Genomic DNA, 14293 nt, shown 5'->3' with positions numbered 1-14293 from the left:
GTGCAACAATGCTTAGGTAGGTGGTACGTGTCAAGTAACATCCACATGAATAGCATCACCCAAGGTTTCCTAGCAGTACATCACCCAAGCATCACACTGCCTCCAGAGGACCTGAACAGCTGAAGGTTTTCTCCCACAATAGCTGAGATATTTCAGTCTGAACCAAAGTGGTGGACTGACGGACGCTGCCTACAGCCACGCTGCTAACGCGTTCACAAGCTGCCCAGCAGTATTACACGTACTTTTACTTCAGCACTTCAAGTTACACTGATGCCAAATCTGTACTGTAGGACTTTTCTACACTATGATACTCACTTCATTTAAAGGGGACTATTATGTTGCAGCTACATAGTTTTGCATGATTCACAGTTTAAAACAATTCCTTATCTTATACTGGCCCTGTACACATCCTCTGTCTGAAACAGTGAGTCAGAGCCTTCAGACAGAATTAGGCAGGTGGATGGGTGAACCCCCTACTTGTTACTTGTACTACTATATGAACTTCAGACACGACAGGAGATTTTTCATGTCAGACACGTTTTCTGGAAATACTCCGCTTGGTTGAAATGAAGGGTAACATAAGGGTGGACTGTAATCACGATAAAAACATTTCATATCTTTGATATCGATAATTATCAAGATAAATGTCAAATCAGTGATGTTTGCTCCAGAGTGAAAATTGAAGGGTCACACGGTTAATTGTGTGGATAAACAATTCTTTACGGTCAGAACGTGAAAAACACTTGATGCCAAACAGTAGATCATTAACATATCTGAGGTAGAACATTTAAAACAATTATGATCATGGTTTTTTTCAAAAAATGTGATTAGTGACTTTTTTTCTGTCCTTTTCCTCAACAAAATAACATCTTTATAGAAAATTAAGCGCTAATTCTTTTGTGATTCTAATGAATTAAATCAAATATTTATTATTAATATTTAAAGTCTGGTTAATGTTAATTCAGCTCATCTGGGCAATGTTGTTAGTAGCATTGCATTTGCAGCTTGGTAACATTATTAAACATTATTAAACATAACAACTATTTTAATACTTCTTCTTCCACCATTGAGAACTTTCAGCAGTATCATGTTTATGTTCTTCTCAGTACAACACATGATGAAGTGAGCTTGAAATGCTGGTTACTGAAACCTAAAATAAAAACCACTGGACACATTTGTGTAAATTATTACACATGAACACTGAGGGTTTTTTCTCTCCATTCATTAGAAAAGTTACAGACTCTTCCTGTCTTCAGTTCATCCACTGCTGGCTGTTTTCGCTCAGTGAAGGCTTTGCCATAGACGGTGCACTGGTAAGGTGTCTCTCCGCTGTGGGTCCTCATGTGGACCATCAGGTGTTCTTGGTGAGCGCACGCTTTCCCACAAACCCCACAGACAAACGGTTTGAAGACTGAACGGTGGCCTCTGAGAATACTCCAAGTGCTAAAGGTTCATCCACAACCTGAGCATTTATACGGTCTCTCCGCAGTGTGGACAAATATGCGTCTCTTCAGAGATGCTTGACAAGACAATCCCATCCCACCTCCTCGCTGTGTGTTTCCAGCTGAAACTTTAACCAACTTTGATTGGGAGATGTCTTACAGCAAACATCAGAAGTACGTTTTTGTGTGAATTTTTCACGTTGAGGAGTTAAAAAACGCTTCCAACAAACTGACAGCCGTAATGTTTTTTCCCAGTGTGCCTCAACTTGTGATAAGCTAAAGCTCGAAAGTCACGGACTGATTTTCCGCACACATCGCAGCTGTAAGGCTTCTCACCTGTGTGGGTCCTGCTGTGAACCCTCAGCTGCTGTTTGAAAGCAAAAGCCTGATCACAGTAATCACATTTGTGTGGTTTATCCTCCACATGCTTCCACCGGTGAGTCTTCAAACTAGCCTTAAACTTAAATGCTTTATGGCAGACATCACATTTGTATGGTCTCTCTCCTGTGTGTACAGCAGCATGACCATTCAGACCAACCGCAGTGAGGAAAGATTTTCCACAGCGGTGTGTTTTCTGGTGACTTTGAAGGTGACTCCTCAGCTCCTCTACAGACTCTGGATGTTCTCCACAAACTCCGCAGAGCCTTTCTGGATCGTCCACATGACTCCAGGCGTGTTTAATCAACATGTTCATTGACCCACGAAGAGCTCGGCAGACTTTACAGGACAGAGGAGCGTCACTCTTATTCAGAGACGACTGCACCCGTTTCCTTTTCTTTGTTTTGATTCCTGAATGTTCGACTCGTCGCTTCCTCATCATCTTTGATGAGCTCTGTTCATCTTCGCGCTCCCTCAGCTCCACATCATTCTTGTCTTGTTTCCGGTCGTCATCTCCTTCATCTTCCTCCACCCGATCAACATCATCGCCATCTTCATTGTGCACTTCGCTCTCAGCTGGATCTAATATTAGTTTAGATATAATTTGGTCTTCGTCTTCCTCTATTTTCACTTGTAGTTGCCATCTCGAGATGGCGGACAGAGGATCTTCTTTGTCTTTTTCTACAGCACTGGTTTGGGAAGTGAAGGAAGAAAATAAAGAGTCGCATTATTTCAATGTACTTTCATCTTCAATCAACATGTACTTAATGAGGATATGCATTTAAAGATAATCTCAAACACCGAGTTATGCATTCCAGCACTTTATGCAAGAAGAGAAGATAATATCTGCAGAATGATCCTCTAATGTCTAACAATTTAGTAAGTTAGCTTGTATTATAGACACCCAGTTCTTAAAGATACAGTCCTCATTTGTGTTGTTTTTAACTCACTTTGCATGTGGCCTGTTTTCATAATTTCTTGTGTCATCCGTGTCTTTCCCCTGCGGAGGACGTTGCTCTTGGCTTGTCAGGGATTTGTTTGCTCTCTGGAAGAAACCAACAGACTTTTGAACCATGAAATATGCACATGAAAGTTCAAACTTTAACTTAGCAAATCAGATCTTTTACGCCGGGAATCCACTGGCTACGGCGCGTTACGGCTGCGCCACGGTTTTGATGCGTCCATAGCCCGGCCTCAAAGTCCACTGGAAGCGTTTCAGAAGCGGAGCATGCAGCCTGCCCCACGTTATTGACGTGTTATTAATTTGTCTTTTTTTTTGCTTCTACTGCCTTCTTCACAGCTCTTGAATTTTGCTGATTTGGTAACCAGTGTTTGCATTTTGTGTTTCTGCTATGGTTAAGTAGGCTACATAGTTAAATGATTTCTTTTTGTGTTTGTTTTAATCGAGTTTATTGTTGTTCGATCGGGAGTCTCCACTGGGTGTTTTATTTTGAAAATTCACCAGATTCTCAGTGTCTGACTTCCTGCCTGGTTCAATCTGCTCTGTGCTGCTTGACACGGCTAGCGGCAAAAATAGACCTGCTACCTATTCGCTTCAGGGACGCTTCAGGGACGCGCTGCGGCCGCGTCTGGTGGACTCAAAAACCACTGACTATAATGGCCGCGATTAGCTCCGGTCAGTGGATTTAAGCAGTTAGCTGCTGCTGGTTTGATCTGCAAATGTGAGAGAAAATTGTCTCATATTATGGTACAGCTCATCGGGGAAGTAAGTACATGATCTACCTGTGCTCGAATATAAAGGGCTGCTGATCTTCCTTTCCCTCTGGATTTGATGGATCTTTGGATCTCCTCTGGTGTCAGTGTCTTTAGCTTCAGAGGGGAGAGTTTTCTGGTTGCGTCGGTTGTAAAGGCATCAAACCGTCCTGTTAGCTGAGGGAAGGTGGACCTCAGCAGGTCCAGGAAGTCGTCCTCCTGCAGGCCTCGAGGACACCTCAGGTCCAGCAATGGGGACTTTAACACTAACACAAACAAATAAATTCATCGCAGTATTCAAAGAATAAATGGTCATCCTGACAAAACTGCACAACAGTGAAATTTCCACCCAAAAGTAACCAAACTTTCAGAGAATCAGCAAAAAAAGCCCTGAATGAACGCAAAGAATATAATACAGCATTTCTTGTATGATGCTTTTGTCAAAAATTTAACAGGAACATTATGAGCTGTATTCAGGAAGATTTTTTTTTCCAAGACTGTGTGTTTCCTCCAATGCACACTCCCAACATCCTGACAGGACATTTTACTTTTTGTTGGACACTTACCGCCTTTTGAGAGCACAGTGGTGTGGGAGTCCTCTAACAGACAGACTCGGAGGTTTAGAGGAGCCCACATCCCGCAGTTCCTCTGAACAGACTGACCTCTGCAAGGAAATGTAGTTCTGTGTGTCAGCGTTATTCCCCCTACATACCCAAATTCCTGTCTCACTCCCACAGAAACAAACTATGTGGTAACATCATATCATATTTGTTGAACCTTGAATTTGGTATTTGATCATCCGGGTCCCCCGGATGCTCTTCTTCTGGACTGGTGGTCTGCACTGGCTCCTTTGCAGACTCCTCATCTTCACCCTCCTCTTCCTTAATGTGGTGTAAGATGTACTGACACCCTAAGTCTTCCACATCTGGAAAAATAAAGATCAGAAAATGTTATTTTTGCAATATATAAAGTATTTTTAGAATAATCAGGAACATGTACTTAAAGTATTAACAGTAACAGTACTCAAAGCAGTAAAACGTCCCCATGTGACTGTCGTAGGTGGAGCTCATTTTCAACTATTTTGACTCGGACTGCAACAAATGATTATTTTCTTACTCCTGACCTGGACGGGCCGCCGAAGTAAAGTGAATGTGTGGGAAACACTGACAGAACCGTTGTTTTTTTTCCTCCCCCTCCATGTTGTTGAGAGTTTGTGAGTAAATGGCTGCGTGCAGACGCAGAGGGAGGGGCGGGGCTGCGAGGCAGAGAGAGGCGCAGGACTTTACGGAAACACATTAATTAACTCATCAAACTACATCGGTATAAACGGTATTGTGTAATTTTATATCTCTATCTCTATTGTGTACCTCATTATACAGATATTAACGCCCGGCCCTAGTTGTGATGCTAAAATACATTGATCCACCGTGTAACAGCCGCTGATTTGGCCGCAAAGCCAAGATTGTACCCTTCGCTCTCAGCTGCAGAGCGAGCAGAAGATGGGGCACTTACATTCATCAGATATTCCACGTCGTTCTCAATCATTACCTTCCTCTATTTTCACTTGTAGTTGCCATCCTGAGTTGCTGGACAGACAATCCTCCTCATTGATCTCCACTTTTTCTACAGCACTGGTTTGGGAACTGAAGGTAGAAAATAAGACGTCCCATTATTTCACTGCACTTGAATCTCTGGCACAATCAAAATGTACTCAATGAGGAAAATAGTTAGAAGATGAACTCAACGCAGAGTTAAACATTTTCAGCATTTTGAATGGTTTGATGAGTTGATCCTTGACTGTTTTTAACAATTTAGTATCTACGGTAGTATAATTGACACCCAGCTCTTAAAACACGCAGTCCTCATTTGTCTTTTTTGACTCACTTAGCATGTGGCCTGTTTTCATCGTATCTTGTGTCATTGGTGTCTCTTGTCTGTGGAGAAGGACGTTGCTCTTGGCTCGTCAGGGATTTTTTTGCTCTCTGCAAGAAATCAGACTTTTAAACCATGAAATATGCACATTAAAAATCAGTCTTGAACTTCGCATAGGGCTGGACGATTTGACCTAAAAATCACTGGCACTTTACCTCGATTGCGATTATATTGTGTGTTTGTATTTAGACTGAACAACATTATAAACGCAACACTTTTGAGCTGAACTCAAAAGATCTAAGGTCTCTTTCTCTGTGTAAATAAAAGGCCTATTTCTCTCAAATATTGTTCACTAATTTGTCAAAATTTATTAAAGCCGATGTTTTTAACAACAAAAGACACAGACCTGTGAGTTGTGATCAAGTTTCTGCTAATATGACCAACCAAAGATTTTTGTTTCTATTTTTGTGTCTATAGTAGCATTCTGGCGACCCCGGTCATTTTCCCCGCACATCAACGCTCAATCTGTACCGCTCACCGTTCATGCTTCAGGTGGGGGGGGGGGGGGGGGGGGCTTAAAGAGACAGGAGCATCATTCAGACAGAGGCTGAAATAAAGGCCGACATGAAGGAGCCAGTGTAAGATGGAAAAAAAAATTGTTTAACTTTGAATCATGCAAAGCTGCTATACAGGAGTCACAGAACTACAATATAGGACTGGAAGAGCATAATGATAGGTCTCCTTTAATAGGATTAAATAACCAAAACGGAAAAGTTTCATTGGTTAGTCGCTCTGAATTTCAGTTTTAATTACTTTTCAATTAATCATCCAGCCCTAACTTAGCATATCAGATCTTTCAGCCGCATCTCACGGTCTCCTTCTGCAGACGCAATTGACTCTTTCACACTAAAACAGAGTGTTTTCATGGTAATTAAGGTACAAGACAACCAGTGAATTTTTTAAATAGTTTTTGGACAACAAAAAGGAGCTCCATGGGTCAGAGGAATAAGATATATCAGGCTGTGATTCACACACACAGGACCACATGTCGGACTATTTCACCAGACTTGTGTCATATTATGGTGCAGGTGTTAAAACAAGGGGATGATCTACCTTTGGTCGCAGATAAAGGGCTGATCTTCCTTTCCCTCTGGATTTGATCGACCATTTGATCACCTCTGGTGTCATTGTCTTTAGTTTCAGTGGGGCCAGTATCCTGGTCGAGTCAGCTGTGAAGGCATCAAACTGTCCGGTCAGTTGAGGGAAGGTGGACCTCAGAATATCCAGGAATTCGGACTCCTGCAGGCCTCGAGGACACCTCAGGCGTTGCATCGGGGACCTTAACACTAACATGCAATCCAAAAGTAAGTAACCAATCTTCCTGATAATCAGCAAAAAATCCTTTACAAATGCAGTGAATATGTAAAGCTGCTTTTTCACCAGGACTTTTAAGTCCCCAGATCTCTCTTCAAGGAACTAAAAGGTTCCTTCAGCCCACTGTTGTGTGCGTTCCCACCGTTGTTGGCAGTGTTAACAAACACCTCTTCGCATAACACAATACAGCTCGACAGCAGCACAAACTACATCCTCCAAAATGATCAACACAATCTAAACATTATAACCGTCATGAAGGAGGATTTATTGCAGGACTTTAATCTAGCTAGCCGTTAGGGGTGGGAATCTCATTTAATTTCAGCATTAAAATCCAAAAGAAACATCTGCTAATTCGACTAAAAGGACTAGTTTGCATCCATAATTTACTTTATTAACCTCAGCTTTATGGTCCCAACCAGCTGTCAGACTGAAAACTGATATATAATTATCAGGATGTTCAGTATGTGTACACAGGACAGAGCTGTACACCAGTTTAGTCTAAGCTTCTACCAGATGTTCTCAACCCTTGACTAGTAGGTTAGTTAGTACTGACACACAGCTGATAATTAATTAGGCTACTTAGTTACTAATTAGGCTAACGTTACATAAATAAATAAATATTTTAGCCCATTTCACTGGACCCAAGGACACTTTACACATAGTTACAGAACAACAAAAAGTCAAGGGGGGGCAGAGGGCAGGCCCTTGTACAGGGGAGATGTTAGCTCGCGCCAACAGCCTTCACTTTTCCAGCCGTTGGGGAAACTACAGACTTTTATTAACGGACAAACAGTGACCTATGCGGCACTACCAGACAGAAACTTACTGCTAATATATTTCTCCGCTAACTTTCACCGTCACGTTCTGCCGCTCTCTCTCTCACTTGCTCGGCCAGACATTAGTTAATCAATTCATAATCTTTCACGTCCACATCGCGATGCATCTAAGAACCGATTATTTCTCCCACCCCTACTAGCTGTACCTAATAAGGACATTTCACTTTTCTGTTGGACTCTTACCGTATTTTGAGAGCACATTGGTCCGGCAGTCCTTCAACAGACAGACTCTGAGGTTTAGATGACCACGCTCCCTCTGCACAAACTGGCATCTGAAAAGAAATAATTCAGTCAAGGAAAAAAAAAGAAAAAAAATCAACAATCCATTTAATGTAGTTCTGTGTGTGTCAGCGTTTGTCCACCACATGCTAAAATCTGTCCGTCTCACTCCCAAGGAAACGTATTATGTGGTAACATCATATTATATTTGAACCTTGTATTTGTTAGCTGATAATCCGGGTCCGACAGATCCTCCTCATCTAGACTGGTGCTCTGTTCGGGCTCCTCAGCTGACTCCTCCTCCTCCTCCTCCTCGACCTTCTTTTTCACAATTTTTTCTAAAATGCACTGGCTCCCCGAGTCCTCCGCACCTGAACAAACCAAAGACAGAACGATTATAAAAAATTATTTTTTGCCATGTACAAAGTATGGAAATATAATTATAAAATGTTAAAGTATTCAACATAACGTAGTCAAAGCAGCAAAATGTCCCCACTTTTCTACTTCTATATATTCTATCAGCAGATGATTATTACTCATATGTTAATGAAAAGGCAGGATTTTACTGCTTTAGTTGTTGAGGAGCTATATAGCTACCTATTTTGTCTGGGACTGCAAAAAAAGTGTTTCATAATGGATAAATATGTTGATTATTTTCTCCATTAAATGATTAAATCAAAGTGACACCTTCACAATGCTGGTTGTGTCCAAACCGTCCGAAACTTAAGCAAATTTGTGAATCTGGAACCGTGAAATGTTTCTATATGAAAGGTTAACAAAACGATCAAAAAGCATTCAATTAACTGTTTGGTCGTCGACTAATTGAATCAGCAAATTGTTTCAGCTGTACTTTTATAAACTGGTGGTTAACTTATAACAAAACATCACATTTTGTACACTCTTCATATGTTGTGTGTGTTAAAAAGAAGAAGCGGAGTAGAAGCAGAAAGTGGCAAGAAAAACAGTAGACAAGTAAACAAAGAAGGACGGCATCAAATTTGTACTTAAGTACGTGTGACGGACATACGAGTCCACATACTCCTGCCCCTTCCTCTCCACATACAGGTTCATCTGGATCAGAGATAAAGGACTGAATTGTTCATTTATCCATCAGTATATATGTTACTCACCACAAAGAAGACTTTACATCAGTAGGCAAGGTAAAGAAATAAGCGGTGTCCAAACCACAGCCCGTGCAGACTGTGAGGTGTCATCATTTTTAACTCCGCCACATTAATTTGACAGACTTTCGTTACTTTTCAGATAAAATTTACATTAAACACTCTCTTTGTCTCTCCCTGTGTGTGTGCGCGTGTTGGGCAGTGGGCCGATGGCCAGTAAAACGTAACATCGGGACAGTTGAACTAGCAACAAAAACATTAGTATTTAAAATAAATTAATTAGAAACTCAACATCCCGCAGTTCTTTTGCAGCTCTTGGCGCGCAACGTTGTCCAATCCAGAGTTGTGGTTGTCAAATGTTATTTCTCTAATCTCAATCAAGCGGCAACCTCTGGGTCTGAAAGTGAAACCATGCAGACAGAACTTAAACCTGCATTCGGCCAGCAGGGGGCGAGTCCTTTAGAAATAATGGTAAAATGTTGCTACTTCTCAGCTGAATTATTTAACCTCCGTAAACACTTTCATAACGAGTTTATGGTCTCAGTCGCTAGTTTCAAGTGTTCTTCAACACAGCATGATGTTCATTGAATAAATTATGGTCCTATTTAGCGGAAACATACGATAATGCAGTGTATGCTTTTGGGCGGGCCTTCATTGTGATTAACATGTCGCTACCATGACGACCTGACAATCAGGATAGTCGCCCATCCCTAATCAGTATCTAACAATGTCACCAATTAATGTAAAGGATTGTAATTCAATCAATCAGTCACAGGGGACATATAACTGGAGAACCAACACTTTTACTACTTTACCTACTTGAAGCTGATGAGACTTACTTAAGTTTAAGATTTTCACGGCAGGACTTCTACGTTAGTAATAATAAATTACTAAAGTAAAAACACAAGAGTATTAGAATCAAAATATACTTAAAGCAGCAAAAGTAAAAGTACTCATTATGCAGAATGGCCTATTTTAAACAATATCCATTATTTTAGTGTATTATAATTCATAATCTGATAAGCCTCATCTTCTATCTAAAGTTAAGCCTTTTCTTAACAGGCATGACCTAGAAAAAGTGATTCATGCCTTTATTAGTTCGAGGTTGGATTATTGTAATGCTCTTTATGTTGGTTTAAATCAATGCTTCATCTCACTGCTCGCTGCTCGGTTTTTAACAAATACATCTAGGCGTGCTCGCATCACTCCCGTCCTCTACACTCCCAGTGCAGTATAGAATAAATTTTAAGATTTTGCTGTTCGTTTTAAAATCCCCAAAATGGCCTGGCCCCGGAGTACTTAACTGAGATTTTAACCCTGCGTGAGCACAGCCGGTCGTTTCGGTCTTCAAACCAATTGGTTTCAAAAGTCCCAAGGTGGAAGTATAAGCAGCGGGGTGATCACAATTGCAGATGAAAGTATTTTTAGGTCTAAACTTAAAACCCACCTGTTTAGAATGGCTTTTAATACGCAGTAGTGGTGTGACAATTTCCTTTTTCTTGTTTCTTTTTGTTATACAGATCTATTGTATGATATGCTGTTTTACTATATTCTATGATGTGAAGCACTTTGGATACCTGACGGTTGTTGTAAAGCGCTATAGAAATAAATGTTTGATTGATTTGAATCAATAATTACAATCCAGGTGAAAGTGCTAGTGTGTTCACTTAAATGTTGCAGCTGGTAAAGGTGCAGCTCATTTTAATGACTTGATAATAATGTTAGTTTAATCTATGATATGACATCATGTATTAGTTTATATTTTGTAACATTAACCTGAATCTTTAGAGTATCTACAGTGATCATGTAGTGGATTAAAAAGCAAAATATTTGCCATTGAAATGTAGGAGGAAAGAAGTATTGAGTATCAGAAAATTGAAATATTCAAGTAATGTACGAGTATCTTTGGGTAACTGTACTTTGTTACTTTCTGCCACTTGCCCAAGACAGCATCACTGCAGAGTACTTTTCCTCCATGTGGACACTAGTTCAGATTTATGTGATATTAAATCATCAGATTTTTATATGGAGTTTGGTGCACAGCGTCTGTTCCCACCTGTCCTACAGAGAGAGACCCGAGGCTGCAGCACCGCCTCCAGCTGCCTCCTCTGCCGGTCGATCTCCTGCCTCAGACCCGAAGCCTCCTCCTCGTACCCGGCTACGGTTCTCTCCACAACCGCGAAGATTTCCTGCGCGGCTGTTGTCAGTTTCTCTGCGATGAATCCTCTCAGGATCTCCGCTTTGGCCAGTTGGTCCACACGGTCCGCCGAGGACACAAACGGACCGTTACCCGTCGCCATTTTCTTCTGACAGTCTGTAAAGTTGGACTCTGAGGTCCCGTCGTCTTCCTCGACCTCCCGCACCTTGTCGTTACACCTGGTTTCTCTCGGGGTGACGTTAAAGAAGGGGTCGAGGAAAGACAGGACCTCGGAGTGCTTCCACCGTTTCCCGCACACGTTTCTCTTCTCGATCTCCTTCCTCTTCTCCTTCAGATACGTGTCCCGGAGGCCCCTCCACTTCCTCCTGCATATCTCCTCTGACAAGAAACACAAACACGACCTGCTGAATGCTGTTAATTAAAAAAAAAAAAAAAAGGTTTTAAATACTAACTAACTTACAACTAACTTAAAGCACAGCCGGTTGCTGGACGCGCTTCTTTTCACAACTTACCGGATAGTCCCACCTCCTCGCTGACTTTGCACCAAGCCATCTCCCTCTCTGCCCGGTCTCTGTACAGGTACGAAGATGAGTCGTATAATACCGAGTGCCCACGCACAGAGACAATCAGCCTGTCCTCCATGTTTTCGTCCTCTTCTTCTTTCTTGTCTAACGCTGGTTGGCATCCAACTGAAACGCTGCATTACCGCCACCTATTGTACTGGAGTGTGGGCTGGGGACAAAACAATAACAAACCAAAAATAAATGATATCCTTTCTGTCATTCAGGTGTCTTTAAGAACCTAAATGGATGTACACTAATGTAATTTAGGCCAGTGGGTTATATTTAGGAGGATCTATTGACACAAATACAATATAATATCCATTTCTACGGAAGCCCTAAGCGGCCATCGATTTTCCTGTGATATCGGGATAATTTTCTCGTTTCTCAGCTGTACAGAACGCGTTCTACGTTGAATACGTACGAATAAGGAGAAGAACAAGAAGTAGTAGTAGTAGTATTAGAAAGTAGTAGCCTAGTAAGAAGAGAAGTGAAATTTGGACAAACAGAGGACCACACGTATTATTTAGCACAAGAGCCGACAGAGCGTGTCGGCCATATAGACTGTATATAAGAAGTGGACGTAGTCGTCGTGGTGTCACCTGTTGGTTTGTGAACTGCGGTTTTGAAGCCTCAAGTTTGGCCGTTGTTGAGTTTTTGCAACCAGTGGCACCGGACGTGACCATATTTGGATGAGACGGTTGAGCTAGCGGCCGCGTGCGGAGCTAGCTAGCTTGCTAAGCTAGGTGCATCTGTAATCCACGTTAACTGTCATTTTAACAGGGCTGATAACTTTGTTTAGCAAACAACAGTCTTAAAACTAAATGTACTCCCCAGAGAAAGTGAACAGCCAATTCCTATTAAGCTTTTTCAACAGCGCTGGTTAAATTTATACAGTGCCTTGGGAACGAGTCACCTCTAGCCCAAGCGGGAATCTTCCGGTCTACAATATGAAGCCGAGGAAGTCCCTGAAACCTGTATTGAAAATCCAGCAGGGGACGACTCTTCTGGTTGCAAAAATAAGTCAGACTCCATTAGAAATAATGGGAAAATGACCCTACTTCTCTGCTGAATAATTACCCCAGTAAACACTTTCCTGATGAGTGTATTGTCTCAGTTGCTAGTTTCAAGTCACAAACTGAGGTTCATTTAGTAAATTATGGACCCATTTATTTTAAAATAGACCACAAAGCAGAGTTTATCTATGATTAACAAGTCATTACCATGGCAACCTGTCAATCAGGCTAGAGCATAGACTGTATAGACGTTGTGATTGGTGAAAATGGTGTTGTGATTTTTCACCGCTGTTCTCCCGCTATAATCCAGCCAAAAATATCGTGATTTCTATCTTTATAAAAAATTAAGAGTTGGCCAAAGAACTGTCGCGCTAGTGACGGGCAGCTAGTGTCTCCTATTAAAATGGTTTTGCTAGGGTATAAATCGCCGAAATTAAAACATGTTGTCTGTCATAGATGTCACGTGTTTATGATTCCAAAAGACAGTACGAATGATTTAAACCTGACCCTCAGGTAGGGATGTGCGGATCGATCCTAAAGTATCGATATTTCTGATACCAACGTTTCCTGCTCTAGGATCAATACTCATATAAAAGGATCGATATCTGAACTCAGTCATTTGGAGTGAGTGTGTGTTTTATTATTAGTATCTTACTGTCACCAGGATGGTCTAATTATACCCAGTTGATAGGTGTAATTATTGGTATTGGTATCGGCAATACCAGGCTGGGTATTATTTGGTATTGGATCAGATAGGAATTAAGTGGTATCGCACAGCACTACCCTCATGCAGTTTGGGTTCACCTGAAGCCCCACCCCCTGCAGCCAGCAGTCAGAATCACTTGGTGCACCGGGGTCCGCGGACAAAGCACAGGAGACAAGAGCAGACGAGCAGAATGTGGAACTGGGTCAAGCTGAGGGTGGTAAAGAAAAATCTGACACAGAAAGAAATGTCCAGAGCAGTGAAAAGTCTGTGAAAAGTAAACAGACAGACAGGAAGAAATGCGAAAGAGTCAGAGTGTTGATAGTGTGGTTAATAAGGTACAAGTGGATGAAAACATGGATGAGGAGGTATGTGTCCCAAATAAATCAAGTAAAAGAAAATTTCTGGATAAAGAGAAGAGTGGTGCAAAGACTAAGAAAGTGCTGGAGGACGTATCAGACAATGATGATGAGGGTGAATGGAGGCAGTTACAGGTTGGGTTAAATTTTTACCCCCTTGAGAAAATAAAGAAACTTCTGATGGAAACTAAAGGACAAAGGGCAGTTAAGACTGAGAATTTTTTTCCTGATCTGAGAAGCTTTGTCAGGTCTGTGGCAAGGCTGGTAAGGAAGAGGAGGGTTTTGGCGACCAAGAGATCTATCGGCTTTGGAAAATTGTGAAAAAAGTCAGAGCTCAACTGATTGAGGATGATGATTACGTCTGTAATGCTTCTACACATACTAATATGTGTTTTTGTTGTAGTGGACACTCTCTATCATATGGATAAATTAAAAATAGGATCTCTAAATATCAATGGAGCAAGAAGCGATGTAAAATGAGCTTCTATTTTTAAATTGATGGGACTAAAAAATCTAGATGTGTTTCTTGAACAAGAAACTCA

General features: G+C 41.3%; 1 protein-coding gene across 2 annotated transcripts in view; it reads right to left on the bottom strand.

The window, feature by feature from the left end:
* Window positions 1-11786, bottom strand: part of LOC119912275 — a 13701-nt gene extending 1915 nt beyond the window's left edge. The window contains exons 1-12 of one of the 2 annotated variants that reach the window (XM_038731401.1): window positions 11626-11781; window positions 11012-11524; window positions 8049-8205; window positions 7799-7887; window positions 6519-6751; window positions 5418-5515; window positions 5082-5176; window positions 4311-4458; window positions 4100-4197; window positions 3564-3799; window positions 2771-2865; window positions 2087-2509 (exon numbers count right to left, since the gene is read on the bottom strand). In XM_038731401.1, coding sequence (XP_038587329.1) covers window positions 2087-2509; window positions 2771-2865; window positions 3564-3799; window positions 4100-4197; window positions 4311-4458; window positions 5082-5176; window positions 5418-5515; window positions 6519-6751; window positions 7799-7887; window positions 8049-8205; window positions 11012-11524; window positions 11626-11755 — 2315 coding nt within the window. In that variant the 5' untranslated portion in view covers window positions 11756-11781. Of the gene's footprint in view, window positions 1-1289; window positions 2510-2770; window positions 2866-3563; window positions 3800-4099; window positions 4198-4310; window positions 4459-5081; window positions 5177-5417; window positions 5516-6518; window positions 6752-7798; window positions 7888-8048; window positions 8206-11011; window positions 11525-11625 lie in introns of those variants that run through there. The other variant, XM_038731402.1, reaches the window with a different exon arrangement.
* Between the last annotated feature and the right edge of the window lie 2507 nt (window positions 11787-14293).

This window comes from Micropterus salmoides, unplaced genomic scaffold (assembly GCF_014851395.1).
Source record: "Micropterus salmoides isolate LMB-PRFRI ecotype aquatic unplaced genomic scaffold, ASM1485139v1 Ms_hic_scaffold_2, whole genome shotgun sequence".
In the NCBI taxonomy this organism is placed as follows: Eukaryota; Metazoa; Chordata; class Actinopteri; order Centrarchiformes; family Centrarchidae; genus Micropterus; species Micropterus salmoides.
The sequence above is the reverse complement of the archived record's forward strand: the minus strand, read 5'-3'. Positions and strand labels throughout refer to the sequence as shown.